We start from the raw sequence: 21,349 nt of genomic DNA on the forward strand, positions 1-21,349 counted from the left end.
TTTTCTAACATCCAAACATGTCCCATATTAAAATTTTAAGTCACATATTTCAAATAATCTCATCATACCATGTATATTTTGAGAAGTTTTCATCCTTCTCCTATGACTAGTATCTCCTCACAAGATTTTTACTTTTGACACCTAACATAAACAAACCCACAAACAGACTTGAGACGCTTACCTGAGCCTGAGTGTGTTCAGCTGGAGGTGATGAAGGCAGCAGGGCTCTGAGTTCCTGGACACATGTCTGTATGAGGGTAGCATCTGCAATGCTGTGACAATCGGAAAAAGAAAATCCTTCAGAAGATTAGTATACTTTTTATTAACGATTAAGAAATCAGAATTTGAAGTTTAAAGGTAACTCGAATACAATTCAAGAGAAAGGATCTTTATAAGTAAAGAAAATGTTTATAAAAATATATCTCAAAGAATTTCAAATTGTATCCTGGGTTACCTTCAAACAGGAAAATATCTTGTCAGAGAAAAGTGAGAAGCAAAGAGTTGTGAAGAAAATATCTAAAGAAACCTAATTAAAAGCAGAATAAAATACAATACAGCCCATTCAGGAAGAAAGCAAATGAGTAACAGGAACCTTGGTGGTTACTTTCCTAATAGCAAAAATACTGGCTAAAATAGCAAAACCACTGTTCATATTTAGAAAGTAACAAAAACAAAATAAAGTAAAACAGGCCAGGCGCGGTGGCTCGCACCTGTAATCCCAACACTTTGGGAGGCCAAGGTGGGCGGATCACCTGGGGTCAGGAGTTCGAGACCAGCCTGGTAAACATGGTGAAACCCCGTCTCTACTAAAAATACCAAAAATTAGCCAGGTGTAGTGGCGGATGCCTGTAATCCCAGCTACTCAGGAGGCTGAGAGAGGAGAATCGCTTGAACCCAGAAGGCGGAGGTTGCAGTGAGCCAAGATCATGCCATTGCACTCCAGCCTAGGCAACAAGAGTGAAACTCCGTGTCAAAAAAATAAAAATAATAATAATAAAAATAAAGTAAAACAGGTAGGATTTTTTTTTAAGTCAAAAATGAAAAACAGGTATGGAAATATAAGCCTTTGTCATAAAAGGTCTTTTAATGCCCCTGTGGCCTCAATGCCACATCAGGCTCTTAGCTGACTCATAAGACGCAAAGAATATCCTATCCCTAGAGCTCTATTTTGGTCATCTTCAAGCAGGAGCATCCAGGAAGGAAAGCCAACTGACTAGCAGTTACTTTTCCAATCTGAGTAGGCACAGTAGAAATATGACCAATAAATATCAAAGCCAGAACAAACTCATTGCATATCATACATGTTAAAGGAATAATTACAATTGAATGAGGTGAAACAAGGAATATTTCTTTTAGAGTTTATATTTTTTAGAATTCTTTTAATATCCCCAAAACAAAGAGAAGGCACTATGATTTGGCAAAAAGACAGAAAACATTTCAGATGGTGAATGTTCCAAGGTAAAGAGACAGAGAGACAGAGAGATGCAAATAAACATGTGGTCGAAAGGAGGTGGGTATGGTTGGCTAGAATAAACTGGACACCAGAAGAAAAGAGATGTAACATTTACTAGTAGATAAGGGGGTATCCTAGATACCATCACTTTTAATTCTCACACTAACCCCATTAAATAGGTGTTAATGACACAGTAGAGATTAATTTCCCAAGGCTGCAAACTACTGAGTGAATGAACTACAATTAGATCTTAGGTCAGCCTGAATTCAATATCTAGTCCTTTTCTACTATACTTTATTAGAAATTCAGAAAAAATATGTTACAGACTGATTAATATCAAATAAGTGAGTAATAAAAATTCAAAGAATTTTTCTTTGAATTTAATTTCCCTAAATTTTATCAGAATACTTTCTGATGAAAAGTTTAATTTCCCACAACAAAATAACTCCAAATGAATTTAACCAATAATTTTTCAACCCAGGGACATTATTCTTATATGACCACTAAAAAGATGAATTCCCAAACTCCCTCACATCCATTAAGAATAGGGGATAGCACCATATTCCTTAAGTGTGCTGGGGGATAAATAAGGTTTAGAATCCATGAATTTTAGAAAGCAAGAGTTTTTCTTTGGCCTTAATAGTCAAGATAACAAACTAATACAAGTGCTTTAATAGATGTAAAATAAAAACTATCAAGACAATTCTGGCAAAAGCAAACTCCTAGAGTTCAATGAGCCTAAAAAAGAATAAAGCTGTATTCCCAGGTCACAAGAAATCTTATATTAAGTCATGAATATAGCTTGTGTAAATTTATCTCTACTAACATGCCTCTCTAGGAGTATTTAATCTCTTACCTACAGAGAAGTTCTATGAGATGAGCTTGTCGAAAAGCCTTTGCGGTGTCTCTGGGAGCAATCGTCAAGAGGTTGTCCAAGAGGCTGCACATTGCTGAAAGAAGAGATGGAGTAACAAAAACACACAGTTTGGGCAGGGGGGCAGAAAGAGATGAATCATGAGGTGGCCGTGGTGATGTACTTTCCTGGTGACCTATTATTGAAAATAAACATAAGAATTACTATTTTATTTACCTTATAGCTATGTACAATACTCAAGAGTTCTTATAATCATAGGAAAGTTCCTGAAAATGATAATGGATAGTTAGGGAATTGCCTTAGCTGCTTGGATCATCTTAACCTTAAGGCTAGGGGTCAGGCTACCCCTGCTACTCCTGACCTCCAACCTCCACCATGTGTGGATGCAGATATGTACACACGAATATTGTCATATGCAGAAGAGACAAGTCAGAAAGGGTAGAACATGACTTCATGCCCCAAGTATTCAGACACTGAGGAACAAATAGATGATTTACAATCCTTTTTCTGAAACTCGAGGGGCCAGAAGAGTATCCAAATTCAAATATCTTTTGATGTTTTTCAGAGTAAAATCTTACTATTTTTATTATATTTTAATTTTTAATTATGGATATATAATCATTGTACATATTTATGGGGTACAGATGATATTTTGATACAGGCATACTATGTACAATGCTCAAATCAAGGTAACTGGGACATCCATCACCTCAAACATTTATCATTTCTTTGTGTTGGGAACATTCCAACGCCACTCTTTTAGTTATTTTGAAATATACAATAAATTACTGTTAACTATAGTTACCTTGTTGTGCTACTGAACACTAGATCTTATTCCTCCTAACTGTATTTTGTACCCACTAACCATCCCGTCTTTATCCCTGGCTCTCCACACTTTGGCCTCTGGTAACCCTCATTCTACTCTCTATCTCCTTCATGAGTTCAACTTTTTTTTTTAGTTCCCAAATATGAGCTGCAATATTTGTCTTTCTGTGCCTGGGTTATTTCACTTAACACAATGGCCTCCAGTTCCATCCTTGTTGCTGCAAATGACAGGACTTCATTCTTTTCTCTGTCTGAGTAATATTTCATTGTGTACATATATGGTTCATTTTCTTTATCCATTCATTTGCTGACGGAACTTAGACTAATTCCTTATCTTGGCTATTATGAATGGTGTTGCAATCAACATGGGAGTGCAGCTATCTCGTCGATATGCTTTTTTTTTTTCTTTTGGATATATACTCAGCAGCTGGATTGCTGGATCAGAGAGGGTAGGTTCTATTTTTAGTTTTTGAGGAACCTGCATTCTGTTCTCCACAGTGGTTCCCAACAACACTGTATGAGAGCTCCCTTTTCTCCAAAATACTTTCAGACTTTAGAACAGTAATAAGGTACCTGCACCTACATTAGTTAACACCTCCATTAACCTTTGAGCATTTCCCTTACTTTCTGGCACAGCAAGATGTTCCAGGTTCATCTTGTTCTTTCCTAGCCCAAGCTCTAAAATTGGATATTTGTTCCAAAGTGTCAATTCCCTAAAGTGGAGAACAGAGTTTGGAAAACAAGATTTGGGCACTAAATGTATACATTGCTATTTGGCGTGTCATTGTTTCTAAGCTAGAAAATGTGTGTGTATATATGTGTGCATGCACATACGTACCCCTGGGCACATAAACATATATTTTTTCTATGAAATAAAAATCATTTGCATATAATTCCAGAATTCTGTGAGGCTGGGGCAGGAGGATCACTTCAGGCAAGGAGTTCAAGATCAGCCTGAGTAACATAGAGAAACCTTTCTCTACAAAAAGATTTAAAAATTAACCAGGCATCGTGGCACATTCCTTTAATCCTGGCTACTCAGGGGAGGAGGTGGGAGGATCGCTTCAGCCCAGGAGGTCGCAACTGCAGTGAACTATGATCACAGCACTGCACTCCAGCCTGGATGGCAGAGCGAGACCCCACCTCTTAAAAAACAAAATAATTGATTCATACTGAAAGCTCCAAATATAATCCAATATTCCAAATATAATCCAACATTAAACACCTTCCTCCTTCCATATTTGTAATTTCCCTTATGTGAAAGTAAAAAATCTGGCTTTCATTATCTACATACAATACATTTATTTATTTGCCTTGCCTTACAAACACATTAAGCAGTTTCAGAATTTCTAACTAATAATACTGCAAAAAATAAAACTAGTAACTAGAGTTCAATGCTTGGTTACAGTTCTTTTTGCCATTAGTCTGAGAACTAAAGTCCTAAGAATATGTCTGAGAGTTACTGGGGTCACTTACTCTCTCACTTCAACGCTATTCATGTGAAATGTAACTGGATTAATTTGTTTGTATTCCATGTTATCGTTTCCCATTTTTGTTGATTTTATTTTTCTTTTCAGCAAGTAAAACATACGTGGTTATAAAAGTCAACCTATACAAGAAAATACATGCAAAGAAGGGTCACTACCCCACCCCTCAATCTCTTCTACACTGTTCCCATTCTCTCTTATTTCCTACCTAACTCCCACCCATTCTCATAATTAATCTCATTCATTTCCAGCAGTGCCTTCCTGTTTTCTTTCTACACAAATAGATACATGTATTTTAAATTTCCCCTTCTTTCATATGCAAAAGTAGAAAACTGTAAATATCATAAACTATACATACTCTTTTATCATTGTGCTTCTTTCTTGACAATATTTCCTAAAATTTGTTCCATATCTGTTTGAAGATATCCTCCCTTCCTTTTTTTTTTTTTTTTGAGAAAGGGTCTCACTGTGTTGCCCAGGCTAGAGTCTAGTGGTGCAATCATGACTCACTGAAGCCTCAAAGCCTGGGCTCAAGTGATCCTCCCACCTCAGCCTCCTGACTAGCTGAGACCACAGTGTGTACCACCATGCCCGGCTAACTTATTGTATATTTTGTAGAGATATGGTCTCACTATATTGGCCAGGCTGGTCTCAAACTCATGGCCCAAAGTGACCCTCCCACCTCAGCCTCCCAAAGTTCTAGGATTATAGGTGTGAGCTGCTGTGCCCAGCCCCCTCTTTCTAATAGCTGTAGTTCTCCATTGTTATTTTAAAAATAAATTTATAAATAATTTTATTATATGTTTACCATTATCTGTATATTGTTATACATTTATTAAAAACTATCCTTCTACTTACAGGCATTTGTGTTGTTTCTGTGTTTTATAATTACAAACAATGCTTGCTAAATTATCAAGTGCATATATATTTTTATATTGCTGGAGATAAATAAAAGAGAATTCCTAGAAGTGGAATTGTTTAATCAAAGGTAAATACATAGTTCTGTTATCTATTGCCAAATTCCCTTCCAAAATTATACTAATTTGCATTTTCTCTAACAATGTATGAAAGTGCTCATTTTCCACAGCCTCGCCAACAGAATGTACTGCCAATACTTAATTGTTGGCAATTTAATAAATAAAAAAGTATCTTCGGGTAGTATTAATTTGTATAATATTTATCCAAAGATAAAGGCTACTTTTAGGTCTTTTGTGAATTATCTTTTCATGTTTTCTGCTTACTTTTACATGCAGGTTTGTGTTCTTTTCCCCTCAAATATTACGCCTGTAATCCCAGCCATTTGGGAAGCTGAGGCAGGAGGATTACTTGAGTCCAGGCATTGGAGACTACAATGAGCTATGACCATGCCACTGCACTGCAGCCTGGGTGACAGAGCTAGACCCTGTCTCTTAAAAAATAATAATAAATCTTTGGAAATAAAAGTGGAAAAAATTCAATTGAGATAATTCTAATGAAAATTGTCCAAATGATTTCAAGGGAAATCTTTCAGTATTCATAAAATATGTATTACATATCTTCAGCACTTTCAGAGCAAGCATATAGAAATCTTTTTTGAATTTTTCCATAAAGACAGCTAATTCAGAATATAAATTGATATATCTTTTTTCAATTTTCTTGCTAATTTATTTTGTAAAACTAAGGAGGACATTTGATGCCCTGATATCTTATTTCCAGGTTTTGAAAAAAAAGAAATATACCTGACAGTGTCATATATCACCACAAAATTGTGAGGATTAATCCTCTGTTCATGCCTCCCCTTTCTGTGGGTATTCTTTCTTCTATATGCTTTCTTTTCTTTTTCTTTGTTTTTTTTTTTTTTTTGGTCATATATATGTGCTGAAATGATTGGCAAACAGTGAAACTGCATAAATATACATTTAAAGCATACTATTTGTGGACGGGCATGGTGGCTCAGTCTGTAATTCCAGAACTTTGGGAGGCTAAGGCAGGTAGATCACCTGAGGTCAGGGGTTCGAGACCAGCCCGGGCAACATGGTGAAACCCAGGCTCTACAAAAAATACAAAAATTAGCCAGGTGTGGCACTGCACCTCTGTAATCCCAGCTACTCAGGAGGCTGAGGCAGAAGAATCACTTGAACCCAGGAGGCAGAGGCTGCAGTGAGCCAAGATCACACCACTGCACTCCAGTCTGGGCAAGAGAGTGAGACTGCCTAAAAAAATAAAAATAAAAATAAAAATAATAAAATAAATTTAAAATCAAGGGTAATCCAAACAAAAAACAGAAAGCCTGTATGTCCACACAAATGCCTATATCACATGATGAATGGGAAAATGTAATATATACATACAATGGAACATTATTCGTCAATAAATAAATGAAGTTCTGATACATGCTAGAACATGGATGAACCTTGAAAACAGCACACTAAGTGAAAGAAGCCAGTCACACAAGACCACATGTTATATGATTCCATTTATACAAAATGTCCAAAACGGGCAAATCTATAAAGAAGGAAAGTAGATTAGTGATTCCGTAGAGTGCCAAGAATGGGGGAGACTGGGAGTGACTGATAACAGGTATAGGGTTTTTTTGCGGGATAATGGAAATGTCCTAAAATTGATCATGGTGACAGTTGCACAACTCTGAATATACTTAAAACCAATAAACTATACACTTTTAACAAGTGAATTATATGGTATGTGAATTATATCTCAATAAAGCTGTTATTAATAAGAATAAGGCAACATGCTTTTAGAGATAAATGTTCATGAAATTCATGATCAAATTTCATTTCATGCCCTATGTCCTTAGCCATTTAAATAAACTGAGTTTGCTCCTTTTGTTCTTAAGAAGATCAAATGAGTATTTTCTACAGTTAAATAATTTTATATATAGTGAACGTGAATTACTAAAAACCAAAATGGAACACTGTTTAGGAAATTATTGGAAGAAATATTGTAAGGAAAGTTCAAAGTTTTAATTCAGCAAGTTTTTCTAAATGTTTTAGAAAGCATTCTTTCTGCATATACTTATATGTATGCCAGTGTTTAAAATTACTTTCTTTTTAGGTAGTATAGTCCTTTCAAGTCAGGCATTTAATGCTACTGAATAAGGCTTATATACTCTCTAGAATTTAAAAAAAAAAAAAAAAGCAAAGTTGCAAATTTGAAGCACAGCAGAGTTGGAAGCAGTTCCCAGTACAAGGAGCAAAATTTATATATTGCCATTAATAAAAATAAGCCCCAAATCGTGTATTGCGCATTTCTAATAAAATAAAGACTCAATACATTTTACGTGCCTTTAAATGGAAGCACAGCCTTAGAAAATACTTAAGACCAGAATCTCTTTACTTTCAAGTGGATTACTTGTAGTAAAAGTGTTTTCTCAAAAGAAGGGAAAAAATAAAGTTAAGTTATACCCATCAGTTCCCAAATTCAAATGTCAAATACCTATAAGAACCTAATAAGGAGCCATATGTGAAATGGGCTATTTATTTGATAGTCAAATTCCATTTATTAGTTAAGAGCATTTGTTTTATTAATTTCTGATATATTGGTTCTAAATGTATTTCGTAACGGTCTATAACTTATTTCATTAAAATTTTGTTCTTCAGACATTTACATTCAAAATATCTGTCTGGACCAAGTTGTCATTTTTCTTTTTGAAGGTAGAATGTCTTTGCTAAAAAGATACCTTGAGCCACAAACTGGTCATGGGAAGCTTCAGGCACAAGTGTTGTTGACTGCACAAGTGGCTGAAATTCAGTACTCTCCAATGAAGGTGCCACCTATGAATCAGTAAATTATTTTACTTATTAATGTTACAGTATGGAAAATGAAACACAGGCAACATACACACAAGATATCCTTAAACAAGGAGGTTGATAACAAAATTATACTAGTCAGGATAACTAGAAAAGATTCCATATCTTGGGAGTTACAGCAGTTTTTTTAAATGGCATTTCCACTTCTTCTTAAAGGAATTGTTACCATTTACATAAATCAGTAACTCAAAGAAGCAAAGTATTGACTTGAGGCCCATTTAGGAGTTTAAGGTTCCCATAAGGCCAATTCCCTCATTGCCCAAATGTTAGAAAGGCTAAAATATACCACCTTAACTATAATTCATTGTGATATTTTGCATTTCTTGATTCATAATAAAGATATTTTTAATGTTCCAAATGGCACACATAAATTTTAATAGTGCCTAAAAAATTAGAAGTATTAAAAGATTTTTCTCTACTTCATCTCATATCAAGGAAGAACACTAAAAAATTGTGCTAATATGCTGAGATTGCTTCAGAATACAACATTAAACATAACAAAATCTGTGGAAAGCAAGTACAATTTCACCTACAGGTTTATAACGAGCAGACCGACCTTCTAAGACTGAAAAAGCACAAAGCGATGTGTTTGGCACCTCTTAGATGAAAAACACTTACGTAGTGAGGTCAGATAACTCTTTGCCTTACCATCAATTTCTCTTCTGTGAAATATTATGAAGTGCCCATACCTGAGTAGCCTCCATACCAATGCATGCAACACAACATTAGCTATCCATAGAAGTTATAAACCATTATTCCAGACTCAGATCCTATATAGCTCACAGTATTTGTACACTGATTGTGTATATATCTTAACACTTAGAGTACCTTAGAGTTACCATGATGAAATGAAAGCAAAAACTAAGGTTATTTTCATTTGCAGTTTCTAATAGTAAAGAGAATATAAATTTGAAGAAATTACTAAAATTGGAATATACAGTTTTTTAAATTTCCCTTTTAACTTGAGCCCTTGACCATCTTTCCTCATATTAAGTAAGTATAACAGTCATGATGCCAAGGAATAAGTGAGAAAGCTGCAGCTAAAAAATGTAAGCTAAGCACATAAAGTAATCTAAAAAGTAACTCTGGAAAAAAGTTCAGTCTAAATAAGTTAATCATAAACAAACATTAAATGCCTTATTTTATACAATATTAGATCCAGATACTAGGTAAAAATAACCTAAAGCTTGTTTGCTTTTAAAATTATATTTGCCTACAATTGGCAATGAGAGGTATGTGAAAAAATGTTCCTGTCAACAGATATCAAGACATTTACAGTTCTGTGAAGAAAATAATCCTATGCCAAGACTGCTAACACAAACTATGTACAAACTAATATATCTGGTTTCTGCCACAACTCTTTTGGTTGTATAAGAAAAGTTAAGGGGATAATGATGCTGAAATCATTCATCATTTCACTGAACATTCTTTCAATTGATAAAGACTCAAGAAGGCCTTATTAATGATATAAATAGAAGTAGGTACCTGGTTTGCAGTTTCAACGATCAGTGTGGGAAAAGAAAGCTTATAAGGTCCCACTAAATACGTGGCTCATTAGAAGAAAGCAAAGTTGTGATTCATGACAAAGGTCAGGCATGAATAAAGATGCGACTTTCCTTAGTATAGTCCACAGAAGGGATACACAAGCTTAGAAAAGATGCTTTTAGAAAGTACCTTATAGTTGCATTATAACTTACCCCATGTAGTTGGGGAAACACAATGATTGCTTTATATGCTGCTTTAAAATTGATTATAGATGATTTATATGTGTACTAGCCTCTATTTTTTAAGTTTGCTAAATTAACATTGTCATTTTAATATGTAAAAGCAAAAAAGTATTAAAGCAAATTGTCCCAGTTCTATGCTCAAATCCTTGATTAGAAATAATCTCCAATAGATAGTATTTGGTTACATTTGATAAAGTACATCGATATATAAATATGTTACTTTTGACCTTAAAATCCAGGTAATAACTAGACAATTTCGGCATTCAAGTATTAGCTACTGGAAGGTGCAGTATGAGCCTATGAAGCTGTAGGTAGAAAAAGCCTGATCTACTCCACGTCCTCCTTTAGAGAAAAGACCACAAGTTAATGGATTTGTCCGAGTTGAGACTGATTAGGATTCTCAGTCCAGGACTGCATTCATGACAGCATAAATGCATTAAAATCAGAGCAAGTCCTCAGATGTACCTCTTCAGAAAGCTGGCCAGACATCTTTGAGAGGAGAGGCTTGCTTCTTTCTCCCTGATCCCCTGTGTCCCCGTGGAACTTCAGCTAGACTAACTTCACCTGCCCCATCCCAGTGAAGGAAGAGGAACTGGCTTAGTTTAAGAGCAAACTGAGTCTGCTTAAGTCATCCCTTCCTGTCAAGCTTCTTGCTGCTCTCTACCTCACAGTAAGTAGGATAACTAGGGTTGTCCTCTTACAACAGCGAGAGTCTAATTCTTGTATCTATCACTCGCTCAATTCATTAAAATGGGCTAAGGGCAAAATCACAATCTAGACTTTTCCCTCGCTTTCACATCTGCCACATGACATATCCTGAGATCTTCAATGTATAATCCCTCAATAAGACAAAAAAGAACCCTGAATTTGAATATATTTCTAGCCTTATCACTTTACAGATATTACAAAAGACAACCCAAGCTTTTTAGAGCTGGTTGATGCTACTTTAAGGTAGTGTCGTCAAACAGACTCAGATTCATGTCATGGATGTTGCTAGGGGATAGGAGCTGGGGAAAAGGGGAGATGTCTGGTCAAACAGTACAAACTTTCAGATAAGGTGAGTATGTTCTGGGGATCTAATGTGTAGCACGGTGAATATGGTTAATAATACTGCACAGTCTACTTGAAATTTCTTAAGAGAGTAGATCGTAAGTGTTCTCGCCACAAAAAAAAAGTGTTAACTCTAAGGTGACAGATGTGTTAACTAATTTGGCTGTGGTAATCATTTCATCACATATACATATATCAAATAATCTCACTGTATATCTCAAATATATACAATTTTATTTGTCATTTTAGCTCAAAACTAGGGGAAAATAAAAAATAAAATGAACTCAAATCCTGCTTATAAAAACCAAAAAAAAAATTGTCTTCAGTGTGTTTGTAAGCAGATTTGGTAACTAAAGAAGGTTTCTAAATTATGCTTCAGTGTAAAATAAGCAGCTAAAACTAAGAAAGTCCCTTTGAAATCACTGAAAATAGCAAAGTCATTTGCCATATCCAAGTAGAATTTCAGTGTAAAAAACAATTTCTGTCATATAAGCAAAAATGCATCAATGTACAAAAGTGATTTTCTTTGTATCTGCCTTACAGAAACAAGTGATTTCACTGGACACTTTAACACTTTCTGAAAGTTAATTCAGAACTTGAATATTGTATTTGTCAAAATGATCTTATAATAGTTTCATCATCTTCCCTCAAAAGCAGTACTGGTGCCAAAACAGTTTATTTAATTGTTTTTAAAAAGGTACTAAGGGAGAAAATAAGGATTGTAGTGTGAAAAAAATAAAGTGCAAGTCTAGCCACGTTTTGAAAATTTGGAAAAATACAAGATATGAAGGGTTTCTAAGAGATTCTAAGTTCCATGTGTTCATTTTAATAAATAATACCTTTCTCTATATGCCCAAGAGCAGGAAAGCTTTGGCATGCTTCTTAATTTGTAATAATTAATTCTAACCAAATTATAACAAGAAGTTTAAATTATTTCAACTAATAGATTCACAATTCAAATGGATTATGTACAATATACTTTAAAAAAAGAAAGCTCAGAAAGTTCCTCTGAAGGAATGAGCAGAAGATAGACGATTCTTGCATGACTAACTGAAGGACCACTTAAAGAGACAGATTATCATCACAACATAGTCACAGTCCCTGTGCCGTCCTGTGTGTAACCTAAGTGCACAAATTTCCAAGAGCTTGTCTCATTTGTATTTTCCTCCTGACTAAATATACAAGGTTGTTAAGACTCTGGATAATCCACAGGTAGCTGAAATTTATTTAAACAGAGTATAACATTTTCTTTCTCTCTCCACCATCACACAAACTGCCACCTCCTCAAGTTTTCCTGGAGTCACCATGCTGCAGGTATTTATGTGTCCTATCAGTGATGCCTATGTCAAAACTATTTTTCTTTTAGAAAGTCTTTTGGATCCATCCCTGCTTAAACTGTTCTCTGTCTACTCTTCCTTCTATAAAACAATTTTAACTACCACCAAATGAGTGTCAACAGGTTATTTCTGTCATATCAGTTGTCATGTTTCATGCCATTCCATGCTGCTGAAATATCGTTATGTCTTTATCTTTATGGCTATTATATCTTACCTCTTCAAACCCAAAAATCAATTCAGCTTTCTTAACTAACTCCTATCTGATTAGACAGGTCTTCAAACTTTAGCTTTCCATCCTACATTCTACTCCAAACAACCTCTTGCATTTTCTGGATGTTAATGCCTTCAGTACACACAACTTCACATTTAGTTACTTTCTAAAGCATACATATTTAAGTATGCTTTATGTTCTCAAGTAGACTTTCGTCATTTGTTAAGTGGTCACTGAATCCTAAAGAATATCTGAATCTTTTCAGCCCCTTGAAAATGTCTGTATGCACATAAAGGAGAAGGCGATAATATTTGAAAGCCCATTTCAGTTGCCACGTTCTACACAAAATCACTTTTCATTTCATCATTCCTTCTAAAGAAACCTCACTGTCCCTTGACTAGACCATCTTTTATGGGATCAATCAGATCTGGCTTTAGAGTGAAGGAAGAAGCAAACATACTTCTGTACTCAAAAGAATGGTCTACCAGTTACCATGCTAGGAACTTGAACAAGCATCCACTCCATGGAGTGCCCTAATTTCCATGCCCTAATTTCCTCTTTTGCAAAATAGTGGCAATGCTTTTCAGTTTTTTTAAGACTATGAAGTGTAAAAATTCTCTTTAAATGTTTAGAAAAACTAAAATCAGTTTTCTTTAAATCTGTGCTCCAGAAAAAGTTTGAAAGTATCACATATTTCACAAAGAAAGGCTCAAAAAGAAATTACATTTCCCACATATTTTATTTTGACAATTGATAAATTAAAAAAAAATACATAGTTCTGCTTAGGAACAACAGAAAAGACCAAATTTTGGTCATAAAGCTGTTGCTGCACGCAGGTGTGTAAGAGGCACAAACGCTATCCATCTTGGATATAAATGTGATTTCAAGAAGAAAAACAACACCTAATGGCTGAATCCTCCTACCCCAGAGGAAGAGAACACCGAGTTCGATAGAGGCCACTCCTGAGGAAGCATTTACAAGGGCGATGCCCCCAAGCTAACAATGACACTCTGCTTACTCTATCTGCAGTTGATAAAACATACGGGACCCAACAATCCTTACAAAGCTTGCCAAACAACTGAACTAATATACATTAGGTAACAGCACGGAAGTCCCTAACTTGGCATTAAGAGCACAAAATGGATAGTGACCCAGAAGCAGCATGCTGGATGACACGACCCAAATCAGAACCTGCGCATCTTCGCCTCCCGCCTGTACTACCACTGGCGCCCGAACTATCAGGAGGGGCTGCTGCTTCTGTGTGGATCCCAGGTCCCAGTGGAGGTCATGGGCCTCCCAGTGACTGCTGGGAAAACTTTGTGGACCACAAGGAACCGCCTTCCTTCAACCCCTCTGAGAAGTTAGAGGAGCTAGATAAAAACAGCCAAGCCATAAAGCGACGGCTTGAAAGGATAAAGTCCCGGAGTGTGGATGTTTTAGAGAATGGCTTAAGAAGTTTGCAGCTTGGACCCGTAACCCCCTCATCGTCAACACACAACTCAAGATGACTTTCCCTGGGGCATGTCAGTTGCCTCATAACCTGCTGGTCCTGTGGGCGAGCACCAAGCTCCACAGTGCCAGTTCCTTGCCCCAAACCTGGCCCCATCCAAGTACAGAAGACCTTTCTTTCCTCCTTTTGCCGTCTGTTCTAAGTGGGTTAATAATTTTATAATTGAAAAAATAAAGATAATTTTAAAGTCTGTAAATCTGGCCAGATACGGTGGCTCATGCCTGGAATCCTAGCACTTTGGGAGGCTGAGGTGCTCAACCAATAAATTTCTATTGTTTATGAATCAAAAAAAAAAAAAAAAAAAGATGATGCTTTCCTTGGAAAGACAAAATGGAAAAACCAGTCAACCAACCAATAAAATATTGCATTTTTTTCCTCAATTCTGAGATACACAAAACAAAGATATAAATAAGTAGATACGCTGATTAATAAGATTTACATCCACTCAACTCACACCTCAATTTGTAACTTCAACATTTTCTTATACATAAGAAAGTACGACTTGGTCTAAGTACTGACAGCTTTGGTTTAAAGTAATAATGTCATAATGAAAACACTCTCCAGATTTTTCTCCTGTTGGGACAAAGATACACATCATCTTGGGCATGGTAAAGAAAATATAACAACTAGTAGAAATAGGGTACTAAGACTATTTTTGTAAATAAAAGTCACCCACTCTAAAAATTCTGTTTGAAACCCCCCAAAAAAGAAAGTAAAAAGTAGACTCTGTAAAAATTCTAACAGAATATAATAGTCTTTAAGGAAAATAATAAGAAATAAATTTTACACATATTACAAAATTCTTAAAAAAAAAACAACAAAAGAGTCCATTGGTATATATTTCTAAAAGTCTGTGTTACATCCAAACACAAACAAGTTAAAGACCTTAACTTTAATTGGGGTGCTTCTTTCTTTAATAATGACAATAAATAACATATTTCCAAATTTTCTCAGAGAATCTAGTATTCTAACCTGTAAGATTTACGTATTATTATAAAATAGAGAAATTCAAAAGGTTGATATGCTTTTGCTTTTTGTATTTAGGTTTTCTTGTATAGGATAAATACAAATTGAGTGCTAACCACAAAACAGCTAAGATAACTCAAAGTTAATTACAGCAATTATTGTTTACTGAGTACCTACTAGAAGCAAAAAACTGAAGTAGGTATCAAAATTTCAAGGCTAGTCTATAGCCCTTTTGACAAATAGGCTAACCAAACAAAATTTACTTTTAAGCACACATTCATGCTGTCCTCCTATGAACTAAATAACCAATTAATAAAATTCACTCTGGCATTTATCATATTATTGCTCTTGTTGAGACAAAGGTACACACTATCTCCACCTTGGAAAGGAAAGCATGACATCTAGTGGAACTCGGGTAATTATCTTACTTTTCCATATGAAGGTCCAATGTAGCACTAAACACAAATACTTCTCTTGAATCTAGGGGAAAAAAGACTTAAAACTGTAGCAAAAAGTATCAGTCTTTTGAGAAACTAGGAGATAGATTAAACATAATCTTTACATTATAATGTCTGTATAATAATTATTATTCCCATATTATTTTTGTTCCTGGAAACAGGTGCATCAAAGCTTTGCCTTCCTGATATGTTGTATAACACAGTAATTATTCCAAAAAACACTTTAAAATTAAGGTAATGTTTCCCAGTTGAGAATAAATGATTCTGTATGTTTGTAAATAACTGAAACCTAGTATCAATCATTCCTTATAAATACCCAGTGTTTCAAACTTGTCTGCAAAAAAAGCAACTAATGCATGAATGAAAGGGGAAGGAAAGAAGGCATGCAGACAGGCATATATAAATGTCAGGTATTCCAGATAAACTTCTATGTGATGCAAGTATTTAGAAATGTGTTTAAAGTTGTCAGCACCACACTAGAATCATTTGAATGTTCTTCATATTGCCCTGCCCTTAGGCACAATTTCAGGGTAATCAACCATTTTTAATCATGTGGGATTTGTTCTCTTCTAATACTAATGATAAACACATTTTCACACTTTTGTACTATCAAAAAAGGTAGGAAAGAAAGGTTGAAAATTCTCAACTAAAGGGATACTCAGTGTAGCTATACTGGAGCAAGGCACACCCTGGTTCAAACTCCAGTTCTGCTCCCTATAGCACTAATGATCACAGAGTTTCTTTACTTCAGAGTGGCTTGAGCACACAGAAAAGCAAGATAAGTATCTATGATGTACGGCTGGTGTGCAGGTTGAATACAATAATTTAGCAAAACTCTGCAGGCAGCACTTCGAATAAATCACAGCTGTTATAACCTTACACTTTGTATTCTCTCTCCCACTACGCAAATTCAAATTTTTTCAGAGATTCAAAATGAAGGACTTATGCATTCTTTGCAAGTACCGTTGTTTCTGAGGTGGAGAGAGAACTTGGATCTCGATCCTGACATATCCTAGATGGGGCCCTCCAAAACTTGAATGAGTCATCTAAACCTGCAACAACGAGAAAACTGTTAACATGGACACCCTCCTGGGAACTGTAACAATTAACTAAAAGAGTACTCATTACAGGACACCAATTCAAAACTAAAGAAAGAAAAAACTTATATGGATCTGGTTTCTGAGATAGACCATTATTAAAAAAAAACAAAACCAAATCTAAGGAAAGAGGTTTTTTAATGTACATAAGAATCACTGAGAGCTTGCTAAGGCAGCTGCTTCAGCCCCAGTCCCAGAGGCTCCAATACCCCAGCTCAGAGTGGAAGCCCTGAGCGTGCACTTCTAACAAGTTCACAGAAGAGGCCAATGCTGTTAGTTTAAGGGCCATGCTCTGAGTAACTGATTCAGAGATTCAGAGAAATCTAAACAATTAAGTGAGTCACTGTTCTAATAGGGATATTTAAAATGTTCAAAACTTCATCAAATCTCATTTTCTTGATTCCTCCAAGAACTAAACAGAAAAGTGAATCATAAATTCACACTTAACAATTTGGGGATAAAGGAACTTCATGTCTTCAACTTACTCTTAAATGGCTCAGAAGGAATATATATAGATCATACATATCTGTTTATTTATACACACACACACACGTGGTAGGATGTAAACACAGTAAAATGTTAAGATTTGAGAAATTTTTTGTACTATTCCTGAAGGTTTTCTGCAAGTTTGAAACTATGGCAAGATTCTAAAAAATTATTATAAAAATGAATTTAAAAATAAAAGCTATTTATATTATTAAATTACTATTTATTATGAGATATAATTATTTTTATGTGCTCAGATCTTATACTTGGCAAATCTATGAGAACCTACAAACAAAAGGAATAAAAAGGTTTCAGGAAACTATTGTGACAAATAAGTAACATACTAAAATAAATAACTTTTTGATACATGAGCAAAATGAATTAGAACATGTAGTGGGAAAAAGTCTCATTCATAAGAAGGATGAAAAAACTGTACATTGTCTAGAAGTGAAAGTTCCAAAAAAGTTTAAGACATTAATAGAGAAAGAAACTACAAAACTGTACTGATGGGCATAACGTAACTTATAAAATATTAATAAGATGTCAAAAATAATTTCCATGAAGAATTTATAATACAGAAAAATGCTTGCAGAATATTCAGTGAAAGAAAGAAATACAAAAATGTACATAAGATATAAACATAATCACATAAAACAAACAAAGGCTAGATAGAGAGAAAGACCGGAAGAAAACACCTCTCCGGGCGGTGGAACTGGAAATGAATGTTTTCCCCGTATACTTTCACTTTTCAAATTTTGAAAACAAATATATGTATTTTTAAGTTTTTAAAAGTTGCACATTACAAAAATAAAAATATAAAGGTATTGTACTTACCATTTAAATCACTGCCTTCTAAATTTCTATCAAAAGCAGAAAAATTCAAATCAAACATACACCGTCCTAGGTAACAATGTTTTACCATCTGATTCAAATGTTCATAAAAATGGCAATGATATAAAAGAGCCTGAAGGGCAGGTTTTCCAATGAGCGATAGGCCAGAGTCCTCATCATGGACACAGGGCCCCTGTAGGAAAAGAAGGAAAGAAGAAGGAGACACTGATTTATCCAACAATTTCATTAAAAAGATCCATTGGCCGGGCGCGGTGGCTCAAGCCTGTAATCCCAGCACTTTGGGAGGCCGAGATGGGCGGATCACGAGGTCAGGAGATCGAGACCTTCCTGGCTAACACGGTGAAACCCCGTCTCTACTAAGAAATACAAAAAAAAAAATAGCCGGGCGTGGTGGCGGGCGCCTGTAGTCCCAGCTACTCGGGAGGCTGAGGCAGGAGAATGGCGGGAACCCGGGAGGCGGAGCTTGCAGTGAGCTGAGATCCGGCCACTGCACTCCAATCTGGGCGACAGCGCGAGACTCCGTCTCAAAACAAAACAAAACAAAAAAAAGATCCATTGTCTCCTCTTGAGAAAACGAATGGGTCCCAGATACTCCCATCTCCTTCCACTCTGTTTTTGTCCTTACAAAACAGAGTTTTTATAACTATAGCAGCCTGACCTAGGACAAATTCTTCCATAATACTCTAGGTCTTTGCTGCCTAAACACTCCCGTGAAGGGACAAAGCTGATCTCTCTCTCGAGGGGCCATTTCATTTAAAATGTTTCTATGGAATGATCAGCTTTAACCAAGAAATCATATACTTGAGCCAAAAACACAACAAAAGCAGTATTTTTCAACCTACATATAATAGTAAAATAATAGATGTTAAAATATATGAAATAAGGTAGTTCATATATTATGTTCAGAATTATTTTTTATACCTATCACTAAGCCAGGTAAAATACAAAGGTCCATCAATATCCATATGGCAAAACCTGCCACATTACTTCCCACTGAATTAATCCTGACAAGGAAAAAAACACACATGTACATACACACACACACACACACGAACTGCCACCAGGAGGCTGAAAAGAATCTGCTATTACACAATTTTTCTCCTTGCATTTTTCCCAAACAATTTTTTGCACTGTCACTTACTACTTTTCCTGGAATATCTAATAGCAAAAAGCAACCAATGAGGATAGGTTTGAAGTTTGCAAATAATCCTATCATCAGTTTATAAGTATTTCTGTTTTCTAGGAAATTATAATAAAGTTAAGATTTTAAAACAGGCCGTAAGAGAGAGCAAAGTAAGACAGCAAAGAAATCTAAGAGCCAACAGGAAAGATATGTTCAAAACATATTCCAAGTTGACCTCTAACCATAAGATGTGTGTGTGTCTCTTCTCTCACCCTCCCCATCACCAAGAGAAGATGGATATTTTAACTTACTCTTCAGGAAGGTAAAGGAATTCACAAGTTAAAGGCATAATTACACTAACAAGGTTATTTCTATTCACACTTCTTTTTAAGGACATTTATATACATCATTATAAATTAAACCTCTTACTTCAATATTCAATGTCTTTTATGACTAGGAAGTTGTTATTGCTGTGTTGTAATAAATCTACCAACACTGTCAGCTTACTCTTCCTAAACAGAGCAATTTATATAAGAAATAAGACTATTGTAAAGAACAGCCAGCACATGGTGGTCACTGTTGTTATTTTAAATGTAGAGGTCTAGAAGAATCAGGTAAAAGAGAGAGAAATACAAAGAGAATGGGGTTATGTGGCTCCTGTGTATTAACCAAGGTATATGTTACAGGTACTGGCGCCCTTTAATGCATTGCCTTGTTTTATTATATAGAATGAAGTATTCATCCAAAATCACAGAGTCAATCTTAACATTCACAGTTTTAAGAAATTCTATCTTTTAGGCAAGTTATAACATACTTAAAATGTATAAAACATGCCAAACACCCAAGAGATCTGCAATGAACTGCTTAACATCACAAATTAGAGCCCTCGTTGTAATAACACAGGGAAGGAATTAACAAGACAAGAATTGTAGTTTAACTAAGTTCACTAGCTTCACTCCATTTAAAAAGTTCAATAAATCAAAAGTGATTAATCAAAGTTGTACAAAAACTATTTTTCAAAATATATTTTATAATGATACACAGAACCACTTAAAAATATTTTGCAATACAGATTATATAAAAGTACCCAATTTTTCTTACTTTTGCAAAATTAGGTCTACATGAATGCTTCCTCTATCAGTTACCACAACCCCAAATTTGCAAAAGTTTAATGAAGATAGAGAAGAGAATGTGAGCTGTATAAATCTTGAAAACAGAAAAAAACGAGCATTTACAGCTCTCTGAGAGCTCTTAAATCTGCTGATTCTTTATTCTGTTCAAGGCCTACTGAGGCTGATGGCTACACCATCTGTTAGGAAGACAAGAGTTACAAACCCACTGTCTTCTAAAATCCAACATTTCTTTAGTTTTTAAGTAGTTTAGAAGTGAGAAGTTATACATGTAAATATGATATTAGAAATTCTGTAATTATTCTCTAAATATGTAAAATTGTCACAGTCATAAAGAACCTAGTTCAATCATATTTTCCCTTCAATAAATTAAAAATTCATTTTCTAGTTCCTATTAATATAAACACAGACTTAGAAAATACAGATAACAAAGAAAGTCATAATAAGAGACACAAACATATAACTAAATCTATCTAATAAAGTTTAGAATCTGTTCTATTTTTCCTGTTTATAAATTATGGTAAAAATTATTTAGCCTACCAAGATTGAAGAAGCTAATTTAGCTTATGAACAAAAGATTTAATATCATAGAAAATGGTACAAAAAGGTTTGATATGGAAATACAAAAGGAAATAGAGAAAATAAAATCACGAGGCCTAATAAGGGACTTATGATTTCTGGAAAGATAAAATACAACACAACAAAAGGAAAATTCATCTTAAAAGAAATAAATATGAAAAGATTTGACAGAGCCAAAAAATATACAGAAGATCCAAATCTTCAAATTATGGAGCTTAATAAATATCAAGCAAGAAAAATGGAAAAAAAGATACATAATAAAAAAAAATTCTAAAACATTGAGGATAAAGAGATGATAATGAAAGAAAACATCAGCCATACAGAAGTAAAAAGAGATGAAAATTCAACTTCTCATCAATAGCACTGGATGCTAGAATA

General features: G+C 34.9%; 1 protein-coding gene across 2 annotated transcripts in view; it reads right to left on the reverse strand.

Annotated features, from left to right (window-relative positions):
• The window catches only part of RTTN (rotatin), a 195,791-nt gene that overhangs the window by 54,399 nt on the left and 120,043 nt on the right, over positions 1-21,349 (reverse strand). For both annotated transcript variants that reach the window (XM_025365662.1, XM_025365663.1), the window contains 5 exons: positions 18,122-18,311; positions 16,668-16,756; positions 8,316-8,409; positions 2,310-2,502; positions 182-272 (listed from right to left, as the gene is read on the reverse strand). In XM_025365662.1, the coding sequence (XP_025221447.1) occupies positions 182-272; positions 2,310-2,502; positions 8,316-8,409; positions 16,668-16,756; positions 18,122-18,311 (657 nt within the window). The remainder of the gene's footprint in view (positions 1-181; positions 273-2,309; positions 2,503-8,315; positions 8,410-16,667; positions 16,757-18,121; positions 18,312-21,349) is intronic.

This window comes from Theropithecus gelada, chromosome 18, assembly GCF_003255815.1.
Source record: "Theropithecus gelada isolate Dixy chromosome 18, Tgel_1.0, whole genome shotgun sequence".
Classification (NCBI taxonomy): Eukaryota; Metazoa; Chordata; class Mammalia; order Primates; family Cercopithecidae; genus Theropithecus; species Theropithecus gelada.